The sequence below is a fragment of the Mytilus galloprovincialis genome, chromosome 12 (assembly GCF_965363235.1).
Source record: "Mytilus galloprovincialis chromosome 12, xbMytGall1.hap1.1, whole genome shotgun sequence".
NCBI classification, from domain to species: Eukaryota; Metazoa; Mollusca; class Bivalvia; order Mytilida; family Mytilidae; genus Mytilus; species Mytilus galloprovincialis.
In genome coordinates, this window is record NC_134849.1 from 9,164,380 (window position 1) to 9,189,523 (window position 25,144).

Here is a 25,144-nt window from a genome sequence, read left to right on the forward strand (position 1 = left end):
AACTAGGGGTGATCTCAGATGCACCGGAAAGGTAAGCAGATCCTGCTCCACATATGGCACCCTCAGTGTTGCTTACGTTATTACAAATCCGGTAAATAGCCTAATTCGGGAGGTCACATTCGTGAAAAGAGAAGGGTATTGTAATTACGACAAAAGGAACATATCCGATATCAACTGAGAAATGTTATTTTTTCCAAAACGGTCAACCAACTCGTGATGTCGTCCGTAAAATTTACGACGGGCTGATTTCAACTGCACTATTTGCACTGCTCTTAGTTTAATAGCTTCCTTGTGAGTAGCAATTCTCTATCAAGAAAATCATGATAGGAAACACAAGCTGCGTATCAATTGGGAGATATATACTCCTTATGCAGGCGCTGCTGGAATGTTGCTACATAGAAATGGAAAGTTTACAATTGGGAAGTTGAAACCATCTCTTTTGCATGAAGTTTTGTTTTCAATCAATCCTGATTGTTAATTTATAGATGTAAGTCAAAATATACTTAGCTGTATCTGTAGTATTCTTTATCTCCTGTTCGATGTGTTAGATTTGTTCAACATAGTCACCAAATGTTGTATTATTTAGTGAGAGAACATCATCTATATAGCGGAACAAAAAGTTAAAAGATATTGCTTCTTATCTTTTTTCATAAGAAGTTCCTGTATGAAGTAGATATGTGTCTGTGTCGTAGCTAACGCATGCTATTTTTACCATGTCTTAGATTGTTGTTCATCATCTATAAATTTCAGTAGTTTTGATACCTCAGACTGACTCCTACAACAAATTTATATGACCGCATCAAACAAAACCTCAGACCACATTTACACTTTATTATGTAAATCTAGATAGCCATAAAGTAAATCAGAAATATTTATATGGCTGCACTATAAATGAACAGATGATTTCAGAATGGATTTTATAATACAAATGAAAGCAATATTGGAAAACAATGAATGCCAAATCCTTTCCGTATTAATTTAGAGTGTCGGCATTTCATCTCTGTAATCATAATATTGAACCGTCACTAAAATTTGTAATTCATGATCATCCAATGGTGTGTATGTTTGACCGCATCATCCAACACTGACATGTCTGATTTCATTGTACTTTGTAATAAAATGTATTCAAGGTTCTCTTCTGTGAATAGTATATTGTTATCATATTATATCGGTTGGTTGATTTTGCTAGTAGCTAAACGTCAAGTGGCAACTATTTCATTCATGTGCACAAAGAGTATATTTTAGGACGTCCCGCATTAGACAGATGTCATTTATAATCGGCAAAGACAAATCTGATTAAATTGACGAGATTGTTCATAACTATACAACACCTTAGGTATCCGGACACTGTACAATTTTTGCTTGAATATTTTGTTGAAAACAGAATCTTATATCAAAAGGCAAAGCAAACAAGGTGAATTACGATGAAATATCTTTGTAATGCAATGAATAAGTAAAATTTAGGAAGAGACTGTAAAATATGTGGAACGAATCAATGTCAACAATGATGTTGATATCCCATGATATAAGAATATTGTTCCGATGCTTGAATAAAATCTTTCTGTCCGCCTTCTTATTAAAAAACCCACTTTCGTTTCTTTTATGATAGCTGTATGTGATTTTATAGCCATTGTTTAATGTATATAAGAGTAGGAAATGATTTTTTTTCATGTGTATAATATCTAGAAGTAATGGCATACTGTAAAAAAAGAACAATGCGATTATTGTAAAGCTCAATTCTGATTTATCAATAGGTCTACAGCAGTCCTAAAAAAGCAAACCGTAGGTCTGGTCTACCAACGACGAAGTTAACTTGCTTGTTGGCTTCATATTACTCAAGTTAACTTAGAAAGCAGTCAACAAGTCTGCTCCAAGTTTTTTTTTGTACAGGTTAGGACCCCACCCATCTGTAAGCGTACAGCAAATAACTTTCTTTCACATGAAAATATAAAAATGAAAACGTTAAAATTGACGTCTTGAACAGAAATTCAATGTGAAAACTATAATTTAATGTGTTTTTTTTTCCTTTTTCGTTTTTATTTTCTATACTATTTTCAGGAAAATGTTCAGTCTTAAATACATTTAATCATTATCACCATGGTAACAATATATAGAACCTAATCTCAACAGTCTTATTTCAAGGGTATCACCTGCCTAGAAGTCAGAACTTTGGTGTTGACATGAATATCAGTTATATGGTATTTTTTTACAAATGTCTGCAAAAGTGTGAATTATTTGAAATCCTAAAGATTTTTTTAATCCAAGGAATAGATTACCGTAGCCGTATTTTGCCAATTTTTGGAGTTTTGGTCCTCAATGCTATTCAAAACTTTACTTCTTTGACTTTCTAACTTTTGATCTGAGCGTCACTGATGAGTCTTATTTAGATGAAACGTGTGTCTGGCATTTCATATTATAAGCCTGGTATCTTTGATAAGTAATTATATAAATTTAATTACCTCCCTTTAACACATTCATAACAATGTATTACAAATCTCAGATATCACATTACAGTTCTAGCGTACATTTCACAAATATCAATGCATTACAAATATAGCATATCACATTTCTGTACTCACAAACAATTAACAAATATAGACAATATTAACATTCAAAAAATACAGTTTTTTACTTTTCCTGAATTACAAATTAATTGTACAGTCCGGTATTTTGTCACGTAGGTATATATAAAAATAATGCTGAATTATTAGACCTTGGTCAATACAAATACAATAAGGTATGCTCATAACACAATGCATAAGAGTTATCTGTTAAAATAATTACTGAATATATAAAATTACAAAATACAAAATTGCAAGGAGTTAATGTTAAGAATTAGTATAATTTTATTTTAATTTTCATTTGATATTTCCGTTTGATAATTTGCCATCTAAAACTACTCAATTAAAATGGAACACCATGCCATGCTGATAACCAAACAACATTGATGTTGCCAAAAACTAATATAATTTATCTACCATTGAATGATTTATTGATATTTGATTCTACTAATCGCTGGATGTATATGATTGTCTTTTTTTAGAAAGTAAATTAAAACCTGTGAATTCGGTAGGTCAAGAAGAGATCCTTACAAGATCATAATGATGAAATATGAGGGACTTAGACAAATTAAAATTTGTAAGAAAATGTCTGTTGCTGCTTTAAGCCAATTAATCAGTAAAACTGATTCAATATGACTGAAGGACATTGTGACCTTCAATATGTTTACAAAGGGAGATAACTCTAACTCAAACAATGTAAACCAAAAACATTGTGAAGAAAGACAATTGGCACTTAATACATGTATCACAGATAAAGACATAACCTCAAGTCATTGTTACTGTAGTTTGTTTTTGTGGAGGATAAGTTGATAACACATCATGTTCATAATCCTGTAAATCTTCAGCAAGTAGTGGTGTTGTTTCACTTATAACAGTGGTAGTCTTCCAGGAATTTTGTCTACAACATCTCGTATCGTACAGCCATGAAAATAACAATAAGGGAACCTGTAAATAGGAAGTAAAAGTCCTTTAATAACGCCTATAACATTGCATATTGTACAGCCAAAAAAAAAATAGAAAGAGAACCAGTAATTTTGATATCAATGTCCTGTAATACTATCTACAACATATAGTATCATACAGAACTGTTATACTGCCTATAACATTGCATTGCAAACAGTTATAACAATAAAAGAATGAGAACCAGAAAGTTTGATATTAAGGTCAATATTAATACTATCAACCAAACCAAACCAAACTAAACTATTGTACCAAACAGCTAAGCAAATATCAGTAAGGGAAACTTTTAAAACTTTACTAAAGCCCTATATAGCTGTTACTACGCGAAAAAAAAAGCTATGTCTGCCCTCCACTATTTTTTAAAGGTTATCAAGACTAAACATTGCATCAGAAGTGCAACTGGGCTCTGTATTGCATAATTCTTTTCTCCCAACTTTATTGTTTGCTTGTTAATCACTGTCCATTTTAAAATTAAAATAATTATTAAACATAAAGCAGGCTCATAGTAGTAATATATAGTTTTGCTAGAGTCGCTTACAGGTTATTACACATTAAAGGCCAAACTCTATATAAAGTTACTTAGATCCACATCTTAATTTCTAACACTGGTAATCATACTTAACTCCAATGATTATATTGAAAAACAAATTATCTGGTATTACTCATATTTTTGTGACTGTCATACAAGTTAGAGGTTTAGTAAGCTATAAAACCAGGTTCAATCCACCATTTCCACATAATAAAATGCCTGTACCAAGTCAGGAATATGACAGTTGATATGTTTTTGAGCTTTTGATTTGGCCATTTTATTAGGGACTTTCCTTTTTCAAATCTCCTCGCAGTTCAGTATTTTGTGATTTTAATTATTATCCATTTGAAAAGATACTTCCCAATCAAGAATATCCTCTTCTTAAGGGTTTTGCAGTCTGTGGAATACTATACCAACCTCATTCAGTCGTTTGTCATATGTAATTTAAAATCCACGATAGAAGGATGAAGACACCTAGTCCTAGATTCTGTTGAAATAGGACAGGTGCCCTAAACAAGGACAGGTGCCCTAAACATTGTTATTTTTGTGACATTATTGTCAAGAAAGTGTACATTTAGAAATTCTAAATACTTACCATAAATATACATGCTCCTGCTGTTATAGTACAACAAAATGGAAAACCATAAATATCTAACAATGTACCACCAATTGTTGGTCCAAGAAAATCTCTGTAATCAAAATGATATATATTAATATAAATAACTGTTTAAAGTTACTGTAAATATTTGTTTGCATTTATTTTTGGCATTTTTGATTCATTATTTAATTTTTTAGAAACAATACTTTAACCAATCCAGTCACAATTTTCACAGTATAAAAATAATATTGCAATATGTTTTGTATAAATACATAACCAAACTTTAAGACTACAATAAAATTTGATGGTCCAAAAAATACACGAAACTTATAACATACTGTGAAAAATGCATGCCGTATTAAAATAAATCTCTAAAAGGGCTTTAAATAATGAAAATAATTAAAAGACTTATTAAAATAAGTTTTGTGCATTAGTGGTATATGTTCACTTCATAGATACATCATTTTCTGAAAGTCCTGGCAATAAAGCATCAGCATCGCTATTTTAACTAATCAGAATTTGGATTTTAGCAGAGATATTGTTCAATACATTTTGTGCTCTCTGTAAACACCTTGACAAGTAGAACATTGACCATAGCTATGTCATCAATCAGAGTTTTATGGTACGAGTGGTATTATTTAGACCCTCTGTAATCACTTAAAGGTAAGACATGTCTAGGTTCCTTATATCGTAACTACAATCCCATTCCCTTTTCACGTTTTGTGACCAACCTTATTATACTAGTTACAGGGTTTGTACTAACATGAGCAACACGACGGTTGCTACATGTTGAGCAGGATCAGCTCACCCTTCCGGAGCCTCTGAGATCCTCCAGTTTTTGGTGGAGTTTGTGTTGCTAAGTCTTTAGTTTTCTATGTTGTGTCCTGTGTACTATTATTTGTCTGTTAGTTGTTTTCGTTTTTAAGCCATGGCGTTGTCAGTTTATTTTCTATCTATGAGTTTAACTATCCCTTGTGCATCTTTCACCTTCCCTTTTCTCAACAGATAAAAATTCGGTTTCAGTAAGGAGTGGTGTTTTTTGCTACATTCTTTGCCCTAAGTCATTACAATAAGTCATTTATAATGCTTCATCAGTGGGATTTTTTACTACATTCCTTTCCTTCTGTCAATGAAACATTAACATTACTATGTCATTGATAGGTTAAGAGTTGGAATGTATGAATCTAATTTTTCATTGACATTTTTCATTTCCTGTAATTTTAGCATTGCTATTACAGTTCACTTTGTTATCCTCATGTGTTATTTTCCTATTGATGTTTAGAATATCCAGTAAAACTATGAATTACACAAATTAGAATGCATTTTGTGAGATGGCAGTAACCTGCGGAAATCATAATTGAATAAGCATGATAAATTTATAATTGTTATCAAATTCAACCTATGCATATGTCCAGATGCTTTTTGATAATTAGCATATGACTTACCCTATAGCGTACATTGATCCCCATAGACCTGCTACAATACCATACATTCCTAAATCATCATCAAATCCTAGCTCTCTGAAAAAATATTCCATCTGCATTTTTAATCAAATTCTTTTTAATGCTTTTTGTTCCGAGTGAGCCAAGGCTCCGTGTTGAAGGCCGTACATTGACCTATAATGGTTTACTTTTATAAATTGTTATTTGGATGGAGAGTTGTCTCATTGGCACTCACACCACATCTTCCTATATCTAATCACAACCGAAAAGGAGTATCACATGTGGTATTGTTACACATTACAAGTCATGCTAGAAGTTTAATTTTAATTTGCCATATACATCAGCAAAGGCTTATTTTTGATAAAATGTAATTATCTATAAGAAACATTAGATGACAATAAAAATAGCACGAATAAAAAATGTACTTACACATGCTGTTTGACAATTTACACATATTGTTTTTGCCATAACCCTGGATTTCAAAGTTATTGGAACAAACCGAAACTAATTGGGAAAGTACATTGTAATTTAGTTGAATTTTTTTTTCTGGTGATGGTAAGAGATTCAGTTAGAGTTTGGATGTGACTAAAGTTCAAATTGGTATTGCATGCTGGGTTGTAAATATTATTGCAATCACTGTCATTTCAATACAAAATACAACAATTCACACGTTGGCTTGCTATGCAATTTAAACCAATAATCTAAAGGATTAAAAACCTGTTAGTAGATGTTCAAAAACACTAACATGTTACAACAGATCACTGTTTAAGGTGGTACCTAACACTACAGGGAGATAACTCTGTAAAGTCAGCTAAACGTTTTAATTACGTTGTGTTGTAAAAGGAATATTAAGCTTTACAATGATCAAATTTGGTGTTTGTCAAACTGCTATATAACCAGTGTATTTTTTCTGACAAAACGGTTGGTTAAAAGTTTTTGATTTTTTTATATTTTTGTTAAGGGGTCAAAGTAAATACTTTGACAACATTTTATGAAAATTAAACGAGCCAAATTAATTGTAGTGAAAGTGTTGGGTACCACCTTAAACGCTGACTAAACATGAAGCCATTGTCATGATTCTGCTTAGTTGATTTTGAGAAATTTGGGGAAAATATATTTATGTATTCAAAAAGTTGAAAAGAATTTTAGAGTATCAGTAAACATTAATTGTAATTGAAAAAGGAATGAGCAAAACCCATACCGTATAGCTAGCTTTTAAAGCCTCAACATGACAACATATGAAACAATTCAAAAACAGAAAACGTGAAAGTTTTCATTTATTCTAAAAACAAATAAACCCAAACCAATTATCACAGACTGAACCAAACACAACCTCTGGTTCAATAGCTGGTTTACAGGCTCCATAATTGCAATAGCCACAAACAAAAGTGTTGAATATGTTTGTAAAGGCTCAATGTTCCACCTTACTTGGAACAGAATAACCTACAATTAGTTATAATGGGTTTTCCTGCACAGGTTGAAAAGAAGCACAAAACAATTAAGTAAAAGTCAAAAGGCACAAATAAAGGCAACAGTAGTATACCGCTGTTCAAAACTCATAAATCCATGGACAAAAAACTAAATCGGGGTAACAGACTAAAACTGAGGGAAACGCATTAAATATAAGAGGAGAACAACGACACAACATTAAAATGTAACACACACAGAAACGGACTAAGCATTAGACAAAATCCTATGAGAATAACAAATATAACATCAAAACCAAATACATGAATATGGGATAGATAAGTACCTTGACACGTCTTATAGTAATGTCAATTCACACTCAATTACCAATTAAAGAGTACTAACATTTACTGAAAACTAGTCAAAGCTCCTTACACATAAACTTCCCCATGAGTTATGAGAAAGACTTTCTTAAACTGACACATCCGTTGTCTGATACACTATGTCTTTGCTTCAACTAATTAGCGACATGTTTTTGCAATATCAGATCTTTAGGTACCAAAATATTCATAGGTGTCTAATTAGTAATTGTGTCATGGCCCTATTTTGACTGAGTGGGAATTTGCCAGGTTATGCATCGATAGCAGACATGGTTACTATGTCCACACACACATATGTCTTCTCTTGGAGTACATGTGACTCCCCCTATTTAATTAGTAACCTTGATTTATATTCGTAATTAGTTATGAGATTTTTTCACATGTGATCAGTTACTGTTGTCTTAATGCAAATAATATAATAAATAAACCTTCCTGTACTTCAATTATTGTGATATATTTATTCTCTCCTAAGTTAAATACTTACTCTGCTATGCTAACATAAATATCAAACGTAGGTATCAAGGCTAAACTGGATCCAATACCAAGTACAATGAGCGATATAATGTTTAACCATAGCTGACTACAAAATATAAATAAGACATACATGTAATGCAAAACTGGACCAAATTTCAAGTACAATCTGGGACACATTGTTCAAACACAGCTGTCTAAATTAACGGTACATATTCATTATTTTTATATGCTTTTTAACTCCTTTTATGTTAATTTTATTACAACTGCAAACTGTCATATCAACAAGTTAATATTTTATTGCAAATGAAGTTACTTTTTCTTGTAAATGCTTAATTTCAGAATCATTTTATGTAACATATATTCAAAGTATTTCATGTTACTTTTTTATGAGATTCAAGTTACTTATTGTATAACATAGTTGATACCTTCTGTGTATGTAAAGTTAATGGTTTTGTATATGTTGATTTAAAATCAGGTCTTGTATCCAAGCTTTATTAAAAAGAACATGACAACTGTTTGCTTTACTCTCTGTTGGAAAAATATTTTCAGAATGTATAGTGACCTACAGATGTAAATTTCTGTGTCATTTGTTTTCTTGTTGATAGTTGTCTCATGTTCTTTTTTATATTATGTCTTTCAATCAGTTTTTGGTGTATCTATATAATAGAAGCAACTTTTTAATTTGACAAACAATAATAAATCAACTCACTCATCTAATAAATCTCTAAGTCCAAGGATTTCTGAAGGACCCAAGAACAGCATACCAACAGCAGAAATAATAAAACCTGGTATCAATACTCCACGGTTATCTGGCTGAAAAGACAAGACAAAACAGGTGTTCAGTACAAACACTGGTACCAAAACTCCTCAGTTATCAGACTGAAAAGACTAGATACTAAATACCACACAACTTGTAGGTTGTAAAAGTTCATAAATACAATGTGCTCCATTGAAAATAATCTTTCAAGTACCTGTGTACATTATTTAATTGCTTTTCACGGCTAAATTTTTATTAAGAAATAGATAACCTTCCAACAATTCAAAGAACCATCATGTTATTGGTGATATAATGACATAATATACCTTCATATGTACCTTAGACTTCCCCAGTTATAGATGACATAATGCCATACAATACCTATCGATGCATTGTAGATTCGTCCAACTTTAGTTGAAAGATATATCAGTTGTATATGACATCGTTACATAACTAAACTACTAATTTATCACAGATCTATTGTGCTATAGGTTACATAATGATATTTCATACTGGTAAAATCACAAAAATACTGAACTCCAAGGAAAAGTTCAGAATGAAAGTTCTTATTTAAATGACAAAATCAAAAGCACAAACACATCAAACAAATGGTCAACGTCTGTCATACTCCCAACCTGGCACAGGCATTGTCATATGAAGAAAATGGTTGACTGAAGCCAGCCAAACCTCTCACTTGTATGTCAGTCGCATCAAATTCCAATGCATTGTAAATTCATCCAGCTTCTGGTGAGAAAATAACATAACAGATCTATCAATTTATCACAGATCTATCAATATATCACAGATCTATCCAGTTTTTTATGACATAAAAACATAACCTACCTACCAATTTATCACAAATCCATCCAGCTATAGGTGACATAATGGCATAAAATGCGGCCATCAGCAAAAACAAAAGACCAATGATATCAGCTTCTAAATTGAACTGAAATATACAATATTGATTATAATTTTAATTGAAAAACAAACAAACAAATAGCAAAATTAGGTATAAACAAACAGTTAATTAGAACATAAGTATTTTGGAATTTTCTTGATTAATATAGCCTTTTTCTTGGCTATATAGCTCCATATGTTTTCAAAAGAACATATACATATTCGGCTTTCATATTATTTCTGATCGAGTCCTGATGAAAATTCAATAAAAAAAATCACAATATTTATTGTCAATATACATTTATTGAAATATTAGGCTGCTCAAAAAAGATAATCAACGTAACTTCTGAATAAAAATATAAAGTTAAGCAAAATCTAAATTTATCTTTTTAGTAACTTTCAGTTTTCTTAATTTTCAATAATTTGTACATTCAAAAATACTACAGTTAATCTTACTCAAATATCAGAGAGCTTCACTGTTTGAAAATTTTAAAGGAAGGACTCAAAACTAACGTCACAATAATAACATTTTATTGCACATTCTAGTTAAAAATACATAAAATTGATACCGTGGTAATTGTTATTACATTTCTCTCTTACACATACAATTTGTTTTACATTGAAAAGAGCATTTTCTGCAAAGATATGAGCCGTCAAAGTTTGACCCTAATAATACAAATAAAAGTGTTGGAAAACTATTTTTGAGTAGTAAATATTAAAAATTAACTCTAGAATTTTTTTTTCAAATTTGACTCATGATTTCAGATGGACTTTACACAAGATGAGGTACAAGAAGTGATAACCATAGCTCAAAATAATGATGATAATGATAAGAAAACTTACAGAGCCACTCAGATGTGGTTCTAGTGTTGGGTCCAGAATTGAATAAATCATGGCAGCCACTAATGTTGAGAAACTGTTAATGATTGTCTTGGGGGACTTCATCATCACCCAAAATGATATCTTAGAATTGGAAGACTTTTCAACAACTGCAAACGATAAATATTCATAGATTAACTACTAGAGATCCATACAAACTTCTTTCTTTATTTCTAAATAAATGTACAAACCACTTGGTGGTCTCATTAAAATGTGTTTAGAACGAGATATTGTGAGAAAGATTCTCAGGCTAGAGAAGTGTTGTCTTAAGGATAAACTCATTATAAATACCAGGACTAAATTTTATATATATGCTAGACACATGTTTCGTCTACAAGACTCATCAGTGACACTTGAATCCAAAAAAGTTAAAAGGATGTTATCTGTTCTTTTTTTTTTACATACAGTTGGAATCCTCTGGTTTTGTCCATGTAGTGCCATGAAACTTTTTATAACTTACTTTTCTTTCAATAATTTAAATAAATATAGTTTACAATGCTCTTTTTTTTTTAAAAGGCAACAGTAGTATACCTCTGTTAATTAGTCATAAATTGAACAAGAGAATACAAATCTGGTTAAGAAACCAAAACTGATGAAAAATCCTTCTTTATTTTTCAGAGGTTTTTAAAGTAAGAGGGTACCAAAGTTAAATCTGAGAAAATCAAGTATGTTAGAGAAATAAGTTTCTCATAAAATTTTCAATGGCTTATTATTATCAAAATCAAGGACAGGGACCTTAAAAAATCTGTTCTAAGTTCTGTTATTTATTATACTGTCAGTTACTAATTACCAAATTTTGGTTGTTATTTTGAACAGAGCATCAAACACAATTATAGGTCATTTTAACCTGCTAATTCTTTTTGAATAGTAAACTTTTTAAAAATTCCTGATTTAATATGATTTATATATAATAACCTGAAATCACATCAATTTTATCTTGATTTTGCAATTGAAAGTTTTGAACTACAATGTATCTATTTAAAATTTCTACCTGTATCTATAAAGAGCAATGTATGAGTTCAAAGCTTTAACCAGTATCTATGACAAACAATGTTAAACCAGTATCTATGACAAACAATGTATGAGTTCAAAGCACTTACCTGTATCTACTGGAATCAACCAAAAATTAAATGGGACACAAAGGAACATGATAGCACCAACTACAGCAAATGGCATGATGAAACCTCCACTCTGAGAAAATAAAATAAATACAAATTAGAAGGGCAACTATGTTCTCAATAAAAAAGGAATCATAAATAATAAGGGCAAAAAGTAAAATAACAAAATACCAATCTCTTAGAAAAATTCTAAACGAAAAGTTCCTTAGCAAATAGAAAAATCAAACGCTCAGGGAAATAGACAACAACTGTCATATTCCTGACTTGGTACAGGCATTTTTTTTTTACGTATAACATGTTTAAGACCTGTTTTTATAGCTTTCTAAACCTCTCATTTATGTTACAGTCCCATAAAATTCCATTATATTGACAAAGATGTGTGAACAAAATTAACAGATATAATACATGTAATCATGGTAATAGGTCAAATGTCCAAAATAGGGGTACAGCAGTCAACATTGTGTTTTACATTTTGTAATAAAAATATAAAAACAAACAAATATGTAAACAAATAAAAATCTTAGGTATACTTAATCACTTAATGCAAGGTAATGCAAGGTCATTATGTCCTTGATGGATAGTTGTCAATCATACCACATCACCCTAATTTCAATTTTATAATAAAAAGTAAAAACACAAAAATACTGAACTCCGAGGAAAATTCAAAAGGAAAGTCCAAAATCAAAAGGCAAAATCAAAAGTCCAAACACATCAAACGAATGGATAACAACTGTCTTATTCCTGACTTGGTACAGGCATTTTCTAATGTAGAAAATGGTGGATTGAACCTGGTTTTATAGCTAGCTAAACCTCTCACTTATATGACAGTCGCATCAAATTCCATTACATTGTCAACGATGCGTGGACAAAACGAACATACTCAGAGTAAAAATGTCAAAAATAGGGGTACAGCAGTCAACATTGTGCTATCATCTTAATCATGTTAATTACTATAAAAACAACAAATGTAACGAATAAATGGGAAATCTATCAGAGAGATGAAAACCTGACTAAAGAGCACAAAACAGCTGAAGGCCAACAACGGGTATTCACTGCAGCGAGAAAATGTACGAGTATTCATTCATATGTTTTATGCTGCAAGAAAATGTATGCATATGTTTTTGTTGAATCATGTGTAACTTTTCAATCTGAATGAAGCAAATAGTGAAAATTAGTGCTAATTAAAAATCAACAGTTTAACAGATATTTAACAAAAAGTTGAAAAAAACTTACACCATACAGAAATCCTCCTATAGCAGGCCCAGACATGAAACCAACGCCAACAAATACCTCTGTTATACCCTATAAATAGATGTTTAAATCAAATAAGCCAATATCATGATTCTACATACAAAATCTAATTCAGTTAGTACAATACTACATCAAACAGACTGTAAAGCATTTTACATTATAATACATCACATACACTGTAATTCAGTTAATAATCCCCCATTTCATTCAGAATGCTGGGTAAATTACCTGTAAATCAAAAGTTTACTATTTCTCCATTCAGAAGAAATGGTGCATACAGTGTTTGGGGTTAAATTTAATTGCGTCAGGGTATTGTAAGAACATGATTTGTACAGTGTTTATATATGTTTTCCTTCTCCATTCATGGGTTTTATCACTTTTGGCTTTTGAATGATGAGATAGTATATGGTATTGTTAATGCGCTATATGCCTTTGTATAGTGTATAAAAAGTAAAATAAAAAAAACTGAAGGAAAATTCAAAATATCAAATGCAATTTCAAAAGATACAACACATCAAACAATCAGACTGTTGTTTTTTCTATGGTCGGGTTGTTGTCTCTTTGACACATTCCCCATTTCCATTCTCAATTTTAGATAACAATAGTCATATTCCTGACTTGGTACAGTATCTTTTATAATTTGATGTTTTCTATTCTTTTCTAAATTTGCATTTACTGTGGCAAATAAATGTTTTATAAAGTTAAAAGCATAAAAAAAGAAATTTTTTGAAAATAAGAAAAATTGAAGCATTAGCTTACTATATACAAATGATATATATATAATGCAAAGTACCAGTAGTATATTGAAGCAAAAATTTAAAGTTGCTGAGAAGAATGCAAAAATTTGTATATACATTCAACAACACACATATGCTGCTCGCAAGACATTATTAAGTGTAACATCTGAAAATGTGTAACAGTAACACTGGAACACTTACATAGTTTGCCTAAATTTTAAGGTAACAAAGAGGTTGATGTATACCAAACAAATATTCAAACCTATAAGTAGAAAAAAATTATTGACAAATTAGTGTCAATGCAAAATTAGAGAAAGGATCAAAAGACAAACAACTATATACATAACACATCAAAGAAAACACAAACCATCCCACAAACCGGGAGTGATATTGGGTGCCCGTGAAGGGTAAGCAGATCCTGCTCCAAATGTGGCACACATAGAGTATTTCATGCAATTACAAACCTGGTGATCAATCTGCCTTAAAGAAAAGAGGACATTCTTGTGGTTATGACAATTGGAACATATCCATAACCATTAACCAACTCATGCTGGTGTTAGCTGTATTTTTTAAAGTGATTTTTTTAACTTCATCACTTGAAACTCTTTGTTTAATTGCATCTGTGTAAGCAGCAACCCATGCCAATATCAATTCAAATCATAATACTAAATGCAAGCTCTCAAATATTGTATCCACTGGGAAATATCTAAACCATATGCAGGAGCTGCTGGAATATTGCCACATAGAAATGGAAAGTTTACAATTGAGAATCTGATATCAAACCTTTTGTACAGTTTTGTTCTCACCCAACCCTTCTTGTAAATTCTAGTGGTATGTTTTCAGGTTTTTCACAGTACAACATCCCTCATTTTACACTACTGTTCAATTAAGTAAGATGTGGATTCATGTTTTATCAATTCTAGGATACACATTTTGGGGAATTAAGAGGAAAATGTACTCGTATGGATACTTTTTTCATAGTTCTTACAAATACTCATGCAAGAGTACACAAAACGTCTACTTCTTGAAGTTTGAATTCATCTTAAGCATTCCCCTGAAGTTCATGAAAATTAATATTCCTTAAACAATAAGTACTCCACAGTATTTCTAAATAGTTCTAGCATGCTAAAAGCAGTAATCATGTACTGATTCTTTTTATGCCATGCTACAATTAAGCCTTAAGGGAAAGATGTTTCATCTGTAAAGCATTGCTAAAATGAGTACTAGTCAGAACTCACTTGAACATGTTGAATGTTTCTGATAAAATAAAATGAAACAAAACTTGATACATATATACTCATACTAGTAGACAACAACCCAACATGAATAAAATTTATGTAACCATGAGACTACCAACATGGTAGAACAATAATAGAAACTGTCATACAAAGTTTTAAAATCTACAAAATAAATTTGCAAGGGTTTCGCAGAATCCAGTGTCTCACCTACTTTTGCTGTTAATTGCAGGCTCAACAAAAATGAGTAAAGAAAATAATAAAAATAGTCCTCTCAATACTATCTGTTGATTGTATGAAGCTTCTGTCCAAGTTTGGAAAAAAATCCAGGATAGTTTATGAATCTCATAAATGTTTTTTAAGTTTTTAAACTGCAGACTGCATATAATTTTAACTGGCACAAAAACTAAGTCCATTTAAAACTAAAATACGGAGAAACAGGTACAAAATTTTAACAAAATTTCCATCTAGATACTAGTTTTTGATCATAAATAAGCTTCTGTCCAAGTTTGGTACAAATCCAGGATAGTTTAAGAAGGTTATTAAAATTTCAAAAACTTTAACCATGCACAGAGTGAATATTTATTGACAACGCCGACAAGGACAACAATGACGATGACAAAATGTAGGATCGCTATGTCTTGCTTTTTAGACAAAAGTCGAAGGCTCAACAAAAATAATTAGTTTAGAAATTTTGCTGTCTTGCTGTTCATTTGTGTAATTTAAAGATTCAATCTATTTATTAAATTTTCAAGATAAAACGCAAAAAAAGGAAAAATTGTATTTAAAAGGCAATAATTTCAATAAAAAGTAAACATACAATTTTGGTCATGTAGATATATTCTCACATCCTGTCTTGCTAATGATATTGCTTTCTTTTGAGATAAAAGACCAAGCATTTTAAAAATAGTAAATCAAAATTCATCATTAAAGGGTTTTTAGTTGTATGACAGTTTTGACATAAATGAACAATAAGTAGAGCTCCATATTCTTAATATTTTTTTACCTTTAATACCCATTTTCTCTATTTATAGAAGTTTTTAAAATGATATGCAAAAATTGAATTTTTCCATATCTTCTATTTTAACTTCAAAATTAAGCCATGTGGACCATCTAGGTTTTCAAGCAGAGCCATTGAACACACGTTTTTAACTAGATACCCCAATGATGATTTTGACCAAAACTGGTTAATTTAATTTAGCCTAATAGTATCAGCGGAGACAATTTTTGTAAAAGTAAAACGACAACATCCACAGATCTAGACAGACTGGAACCAAGTGATGAGAAAAGGTAAGCTAAAAAGTAAAGGAATACTTTGGAACCACTTTTACATATACATGATATATACAGTACCAGATATGGAGTACCAAAATAAAGAGTCAAATAAGTCTGGTTGTACTTACAAAAACAGTAGCGACTGAGTCTGGGAATTCTTTGGCAACTAGAGCAAAGCTTGCAGTCTGTAGACCACAACAACCTATAGCTAGGATAATTCTCAGTAAGAAACAATAAATAATGAAGGTGATATTCTCGGTGCTTGTGTCTATGTAAGTTAGCATCCTGTAAAAAAAGAAAATAACAAACATCTAGATAACATGCAAGAGTGAACTCTCTGCAAAGTCTCCACTGAGTTAATTACTTAGTGAGATTAAAGGAGTAGGTCCGGTAAGGGCCGATTTGGGCCTCAAATTTCAGGTTCAGACTGAGGAAAGATTTTGAACACTTTTTAAACACTATAGTGTCTATTTCAGTTAAATCAATTAGTGTATGTGAAAGATTTTATCTGATTTAGTCATTAAAAACGCTCCGATTCAAGCTTAAATATGAAAAATCTATCAAATATATGCCAAAAAATGTCACTTTTCAGACAGTTTTTGTCAAAAATGAAAGTGGTCGCATTCGTGTTCATCCTCAATATTGATATATGATATGTATAATCATCAAATACAACTTACATTTCAATATTAAGAATGAACACGAATGTGGCCACTTTCATTTAAGACGGAAACCGTCTAAAGTTTAACAAAAACGCTAAAATTGTGAAGATTTCAATAATTTAGCGTGACTTTATGATGCTAGTACCCGATATATGTGCATTGTATTGTCAAAAACAGCCCATATGAAGCAGAAGCATTCTACTTTCCAATAAATACCTAAAAGTTCACATTTTAACCATTTTGTAAAACTGCTATATTTTGGGGCCAAAAAGGGGTCCTACCGGACCTACTCCTTTATAATGACTGTCAATCTGATAAAATCAAGAAAACTTATTAGCATGATAAGTTTCATCTTTATCTGAGTTTAAGTTATTTCCTTTGGCCACCATTTTTGCAGAAGGAATTATTGATTTGTTTTCCTATTACACAAATTAATTAAAACAAAACATATGATACAAACAAGTCTGAAAAAAGATCTTAACAAGATGGTAGTGATGCATTAAGCAAGGTTAAAAAAATACTAATGTCTAGCGGTCAGTAAAACAAGAGAAATTTTGCTAAATTATGAAGACATTTTCCAACCTAGCTTTAGACCTCCAGTTTATGGCTACATATGGGAAGTAACTCTTGCAAAAATTGTTTCAATCAAAACCTTTCCATTTACCATAAGCTTTAGGTGAAAGAGGTCAAAGCGACTTTTTACACCAAATATCGTTTCCCTTTATAAATATTATCTTTATATTATATTATATAGTTAATGTATCAATGTGTCAATTTGAACAGAATAACCTTTTGAAGCCCTGAATAAATGAAATTAATTGATTTCTACCAGAAAAAAAAAATCTTGAACAGCTACTAAATAGTTGCATTTATCATGTTTATACTGCACTTGTTCTATGTCATATACAGTCACTGACCCGATATCACTTTTCCTCATGAATATTTAAATAGAAGTTGCCGAAATAATACTAATTATTCATATGACCTCTTCAACCTGTTCTTGTTTCCAATGCATACAACGATGCGTGGTACGACTCAACCTTGTTTCTTTTGCAATTATTGGAAAAACATATTTCATTTGTTTATATTTTTTGTTTGCTACCTATAAATCATTATGTTTTATGCTTATGGTTGATATTTTAGTCCATACTCAAACGATTTCGTTCACCATCTAGTGTGGGTTTCAACAGGTAAATGTACATTTCATTGCAGGGGCGGATGCAGGAATTTTCGAAAGGGGGGTGCTAACCCAGGTAACCCAGGGCAAAGGGCGGGTGCAAAACATATGTCCCGATACAAATGCATTGATCGGCAAAAATAAAGGGGGGTGCGCACCCCTGGAACCCCCCCCTGGATCCGCCACTGCATTGTGTTGTATATTTCTCCGCGAGCATGATATGAGGCCTTTTCAAAGGGGATTTCCCCCAATATTTAAATCAAATAAATAACCTTAACGCATTTAACAACAATTGAAAATGTTTTTTTTAGATTGCAGTATAAAGACAATAATAGTGCATTGACTTGACATATCAACAATATAAGGATTTGGCCCGAAGCCTCATCCTTATATCATGTATATCTTTGATATGTCAAGTCAATGCACTATTATTGTCTATATAACTTAATTGGCACTATTGAAAATGAGAACAATAGTGGACAAATATATGCAATTCGAAATTTTAAATGTAAAATGCATATATATCAGTATGGTTTTGTTATTACATGCATTTTATAACGTATCTTTCTATGTTGTAATGATATACTACTGTTTCAGCTTAGGGTTAAGGATGGCGCCTGTAATAATACATTTGAAGAAGCTGCATTTGTTTGCATCTGTCCTATTAGTCAGGAACCTTATGTTCAGTGCTTGTTGTTTGTTGATATGGTTAATAAGTGTTTCTTGTTTTTTCGTTTTTTATAAAGATTACACCTTTGGTTTTTCTGTTTGGATGGTTTCACACTAGTCATTTTTGGGACCCTTTATATACTGCTATTTGGTGTAAGCCAAGGCTCCATGTTGAAGGCTGTACTTTGACCTATAATGGTTTACTTTTTAAATATTGTGACTTGGATTGAGAGTTGTCTCATTGGCACTCATACCACATCTTCTGAAATCTAGTCTTTTTTTAAATATTTAATTGGCTGTATCCCAAAAACCACTTTTTAGATAGGAAATTTTGCATGCAAATATTAATACATCTTTCCTCCTCAACTTTAATATAACTGTACATGAACGTTTAACTCCATAAATGGCAACTGTGCCATGTTACTTACCCAAATAATACTGTACAGCCTGCTGCTAAAAATAGACCACCAATGTACATGAACTTCAACCCCATCAACGGCAACTAAAATAAAATATGTAAAACATAAAGAAACAAAAAAGCAAACACTCAGAAACAACTTCACAAGGCCAAAAATAACATTGAAATAAATTTATATGATGTCTACTTTGTAACCCATCTAAAAAGCAGCTTAGCAGAAAAACTTTATAACATATCTAGATCATTATAATTTTTTTGTTTTTATTATTTTCTAATTTTCTTGGCTTATACTTGTAACTTAAGCCCCAAAAAATGACATCTCTACTTTTATATCTTCCTAACCCTACAAGGCAATTTTGGGTAGGCAACATCAAAAACAGAATTATTAAAGGGTGGCCTAAAACAGCAACACTGTGACTTGCTATGACAATTTGACGCACCGCTTAAATATGTAAGGGGTCAGTCGCAAACCATATAACTTATAGTATGATTCAATATGAATTCAAAATTAAAATGATGGAACTATACAGTAAATAAGGATGCATCTATAAAATAAACAGAGAATTGAAACTTTTATCTGGCCAGAAATCATGGAAATAAATGAAGGTGAAAAAACTGTCAAAATAGGTGCAATTTGGGTACCCTGACATTATAATGACTTTCCATAATGAAGATAACTATGTATTTTGTATTATCATCATGACTGTTTTATTTCTTACAGTTAAGTTTTTGTTTTGTTAAAAAAAATTACTATGCCATATGAAGGGAGATAACTCATTTATTTTAACTTGTAAATTCACCAATTTTGTGTTGTAGGAAGACCATGTTAATAAGTTTGTTAACCTATTTTTTTTATAATTTTCTGAAAACACATTATACTTGTCATATAAGATAAGTTTCTTCTCAAATTTTATTTAAAAGTTTCATGTTTTTTATAATTTTCTTTATTTTACAGTTAAAAAAATTAATACTCAATACAAACTCTGACAATTGTTCTACCTGTAGCTTGAAAAATTATTAAAGAATACTATCAATTTTAATTTAGAACCCCTATCTTTCTTAAACTATATTGTATTAGACAAGTGTATAATAATATTAGATGACCTTTTTTTAACTCAAGAAGTTTGTGTACTATGGTGTTTGTTGATGGGTTTTTATCACATTTTCTATATATTCTATATATTTATCAGAAAATTGTTTATTGTTTAAGATTGCATCTAACTGAAGGTTTCTAGTTGCAGATCATAGATTTTTTAAAAAGGGGGAGGGGACCTATCAAGCCAATTCTGAAGTAATATCATCAGTAAAAAGTCTGTACACTTATCATATAAATTAACATGTATATAACGCTTAATAAGGCTGCCCTAGCACCTGCATCCCTCCCCTTTACCCAATTTTACCTCAAAGTTGTCTTTTGATAATGTGTGTTGTTGTGTTGCTGTTAAATTAATCAAAAGCATCTCCTAACATCTTAATCTTCTTCGGAATACGAGAGTAGACTCCTAGGTGGGAGTGTAAAACATCTATAGCTACTTACCAATTTACCAGATACAGGTGATATTAAAAACTGGGTTAAAGCAAAAATTCCAAATATCCATCCTGACACAGAATCACTGACATTCTTGGTTGCAGCCTTAAATTACAAAACAAAAAATGAAATTAGATGTGATATGCCAATACAACTGCATATCGAATACTTTTGACTTTTTAAAAGGTGTTCCTTTTAAACAAACCTAAACACATTATTTATCTTTCAAATTTTTCAAAGACAATGAACCATAATATTATAATGATAATGAAAGTGTGGGGTTTACCAACTTGTAAATGCCAATACATTTGCATACCAAATATTAAAGACTAAACATTTGCTAAACATTAGTTACAGGTTCATCATAAACTAATAAAAATGTAAGAAATATACAACAAATTTGTAATAAGATTATCATAACAGGTCCTTGTAAATTCAGAACATGCTATGACTACAAACATCATATTTTCAAATTAAGGGTTCACATGGTGTCCTTTAATTCAGTGTTTGTTGTTTGTTGCTGTGTAACATATTTGTTTTTAGTTCATTACTTAGTACATTAATTAGGCCGTTAGTTTTCCTGTTTGAATTGTTTTACAATTTTGTTAAATCATGACCTTTAAAAGAGGGACGAAAGATACCAAAGGGACAGTCAAACTCATAAATCTAAAACAAACTGACAACTCCATGGCTAAAAATGAAAAAGACAAACAGAAAAACAATAGTACACACACGACACAACATAGAAAACTAAAGAATAAACAACACGAACCCCATAATATCTTACTATGCGCTATGGGTTTTGCTCACATTAAAGCTGTATGGTGAATTTCAGTGTCATTTTGTCTCTTGTGAAGAGTTGTCTCATGGGCAATCATACCACATCTTCTTTTAATATATAATGATTGTTTTATAAAACATGAATAGACCCAAACAAGTTTGTCATTTTCAGCCTGTTTAGACAATTTACAAAATACAAATGTACATGTATATAAAAAACCATACTTATAAACCTTATGACTTCTGGCCGACCCCCCCCCCCCCCCCCTGATTGGAGCTCATTATATATGGTTAATCTAGACTTTTTACCATTTCCACACATTTTTACAAACACCCCCAACCCCATTCCTTTTTTCAAAATCCTGGATCCACATCTACAATGATGCTTCAATAAATATATTTGATATTATTTCAAATATTCATTTTATCAAATTGTTACAGATAATTTCATAACATGTACATGTATATAATGAAATATGAACCAAACTAGATATGAAAACAAACAAAGATAACCCTTGTCCAATACTAAAGACATAATTATCATAGTCAACAATATCTATTAGAACATGTCATGCATGTGACTATGATAAAAATAACACATGATCAATTGTGCGTCAATCTTTTTCTAATGACCTTCAGTTGTTAATTTATACGGTGACCTGTACATGTTGTTTTATTTGTATCTAGTGACCTAAAGTTGTTAAGTTTGTATGGTGAACTTTAAACTTTTAACTTTTTAGACCCATTGGTGGCCTACAGATTTGGTCTGCTCTATGGTCGGGTTGTTGTCTCTTTGACACATTCCTCATTTCCATTCTTAATTTTATTAAGTTAATTTGCATGATCTGTTAATAATTTCTGTGTCATTTATGGTCTCTTGTGGAGAGTTGACTCATTGGCAATCATACCTGTGACATCTTCTTATCATGCTAAATAGTTTAGATTCTGGTAAATTTTTGTATCACAACACTTAAGTACTATAGTCCAGAAAATATTGGTCAATCGTTCGGTCGGTTGGTCTGTCTGTCTGTCTGTCCATCTGTTCATCCTTCCGTCCGTCCGTCCGTCCGTCTGTCTTACATGTCTTACTGTCTAATACATTCTCACTCGTTTTGATATCTATAAATACATATGATGTCATCAACACTGATCAACTATATATATTATTACAGAATCAAAACCTAATATGAAACTAGAGGTTCTAAAGAGCCTGTGTCGCTCACCTTGGTGTATGTGAATATTAAACAAAGGAAGCAGATGGATTCATGACAAAATAATATTCAAGATAATAACCAAAAACAGCAAAATTTCCTTAAATTTTACCCATGTCAGAGTTATAAGCCAAAATCTACATTTCGGCCCTATGTTCTATTTTTAGCCATGGCGGCCATCTTGGTTGGTTGGCTGGGTCATCGGACACAATTTTTAAACTAAATACCCCAATGAAGATTGTGGCCAAGTTTGGTTTAATTTGGCCAAGTAGTTTCAGAGCAGAAGATTTTTGTAAAAGATAACTAAGATTTACGAAAAATGGTTAAAAATTGACTATAAAGGGCAATATATATATAACTCCTAAAGGGATCAACAGACCATTTTGGTCTTGATGACTTATTTGTAGATCTTACTTTGCTGAACATTTTTGCTGTTTACAGTTTATATCTATCTATAATAATATTCAAGATAATAACCAAAAACAGCAAAATTTCCTTAAAATTACAAATTCAGGGGCAGCAACCTATCAACGGGTTGTCCAATTCATCTCAGAATTTCAGGGCAGATAGATCTTGAGCTGATAAACAATGTTACTTGATGTCAGATTTGCTTTAAATGCTTTGGTTTTTGAGTGACAAGCCAAAAACTGCATTTTACCCCTATCTTCTACTTTTAGCCATGGCAGCCATCTTGGTTGGTTGGCCAGGTCACTGGACACAATTTTTAAACTAGATACCCCAATGATGATTGTGGCCAAGTTTGGTTAAATTTGGCCCAGCAGTTTCAGAGGAGAAGATTTTTGTAAAAGTTAACGACGACGGACGATGACAGACGCCGGACAACGGACCACGACAGACGCCGGACGCCAAGTGATGAGAAAAGCTCACTTGGCCCTTCTAGCCAGGTGAGCTAAAAAGGATCTATATCATGTATATCAACATAAACACAAGTGTACAACAATCTTACCTCACTAGGAAAGAATGGCGCTATCAACGACAAACACAGGTAGCTCAGAAAACTGCATAAGGATATACTTATTAAGATCAGTTTGTGTCGGCTGCCTAAGGCACGGAATGAAAATGTTGGAGTTGATAAATTGGGAGACTCAATATCACTCTGATTATCACAAGATCCTTGAATTTTATTCTCTAGTCCTTCATCCTCAGAGTTAGATGAAATTAATGATGTCTCAACGATGACAGTCTGAATTTCTTTTCCTGTTGGGTTCACATTTCGACCATCTGTAAATTTGTCCTGACTTTTTACTGGCTCAGAATATTTGTTGTCCTGATTTACCACTGGGTCAATAAATTCCTCATCATAACAATTACTTGGGGAAGTTTTCCGCAGTGATTCCACAGAATTTACTGCACCATAATTCCCTGACCTTTTACTCCCATTTAATGAACGAGAACCCCTTTCTGATTTAGAAGTTTCATTTTCACTATGTAATGTTTTTTTGTTAACTAACAAGTTCTGACTTTTTGAGTTGTTTGAAAATTTAATAGAAAAGTCATATTGAACTGAAACATCTTGCTCGTCTGTTTGATTAACATTTTCTTCATTGTTCTGCATTCTGTCATCTTTCTTTTATTCATTCGTCTTCAACCTACAAATAAATAGATAGCTTATGATTATAATGATTTGTTTGGAAGGAGGTTTACAGAGTTCCAGTTATAAATCAAAGAAGTATACTCATTCTCAAACTGAAGAATATATATGTTAGGTTTTTTATGTTTATAAATAGGGTAAAAGGTTGGAATGACACTTAAGGAATGACTGTAATATTTTTTCTGTCTATGAACAAATAACATAAAAAATGTGGTGCACACTAAATAACGTGCATAGCGGGCTATTTAACAGTCACTCACGGGCACCACATTTTTTATGTTATTTCGAATAGACTGACAAAATATTACAGTTATTTCTTATAATTTAATTCTAAATTCCATTTTTAAACGGCATAAATCATGAAAAAACATTGATGACGTCATGGTCACATGACAAAATTTGGTCTATGATATGATAAACAAAACAATGTCAGCCAATCAGAAGACGTGTAACATCCTAAATTAAATTATATCATCATAATCATGAGAACTGAAACAAAAATAAAATTAAGTACCCAAAATAACCCATAATTTAATTTTAAAAAATTGATCTATATAAAAAAAGAAGATGTGGTATAATTGCCAATG

General features: G+C 31.4%; 1 protein-coding gene across 1 annotated transcript; it reads right to left on the minus strand.

Annotated features, from left to right (window-relative positions):
• Positions 1 to 2,427: 2,427 nt before the first annotated feature.
• On the minus strand, positions 2,428 to 24,588 carry LOC143055480 (MFS-type transporter SLC18B1-like). Its single transcript, XM_076228626.1, has 13 exons — positions 23,913 to 24,588; positions 20,964 to 21,059; positions 19,437 to 19,510; positions 16,629 to 16,785; positions 13,236 to 13,304; positions 11,985 to 12,075; positions 10,849 to 10,994; positions 9,956 to 10,054; positions 9,061 to 9,164; positions 8,362 to 8,457; positions 6,094 to 6,168; positions 4,646 to 4,739; positions 2,428 to 3,506 (listed from the first exon to the last, which is right to left on the minus strand). The coding sequence occupies exons 1-13, from the start codon at positions 24,519 to 24,521 to the stop codon at positions 3,327 to 3,329; spliced, it is 1,890 nt and encodes a 629-aa protein (XP_076084741.1). The 5' UTR covers positions 24,522 to 24,588; the 3' UTR covers positions 2,428 to 3,326.
• Positions 24,589 to 25,144: the final 556 nt, after the last annotated feature.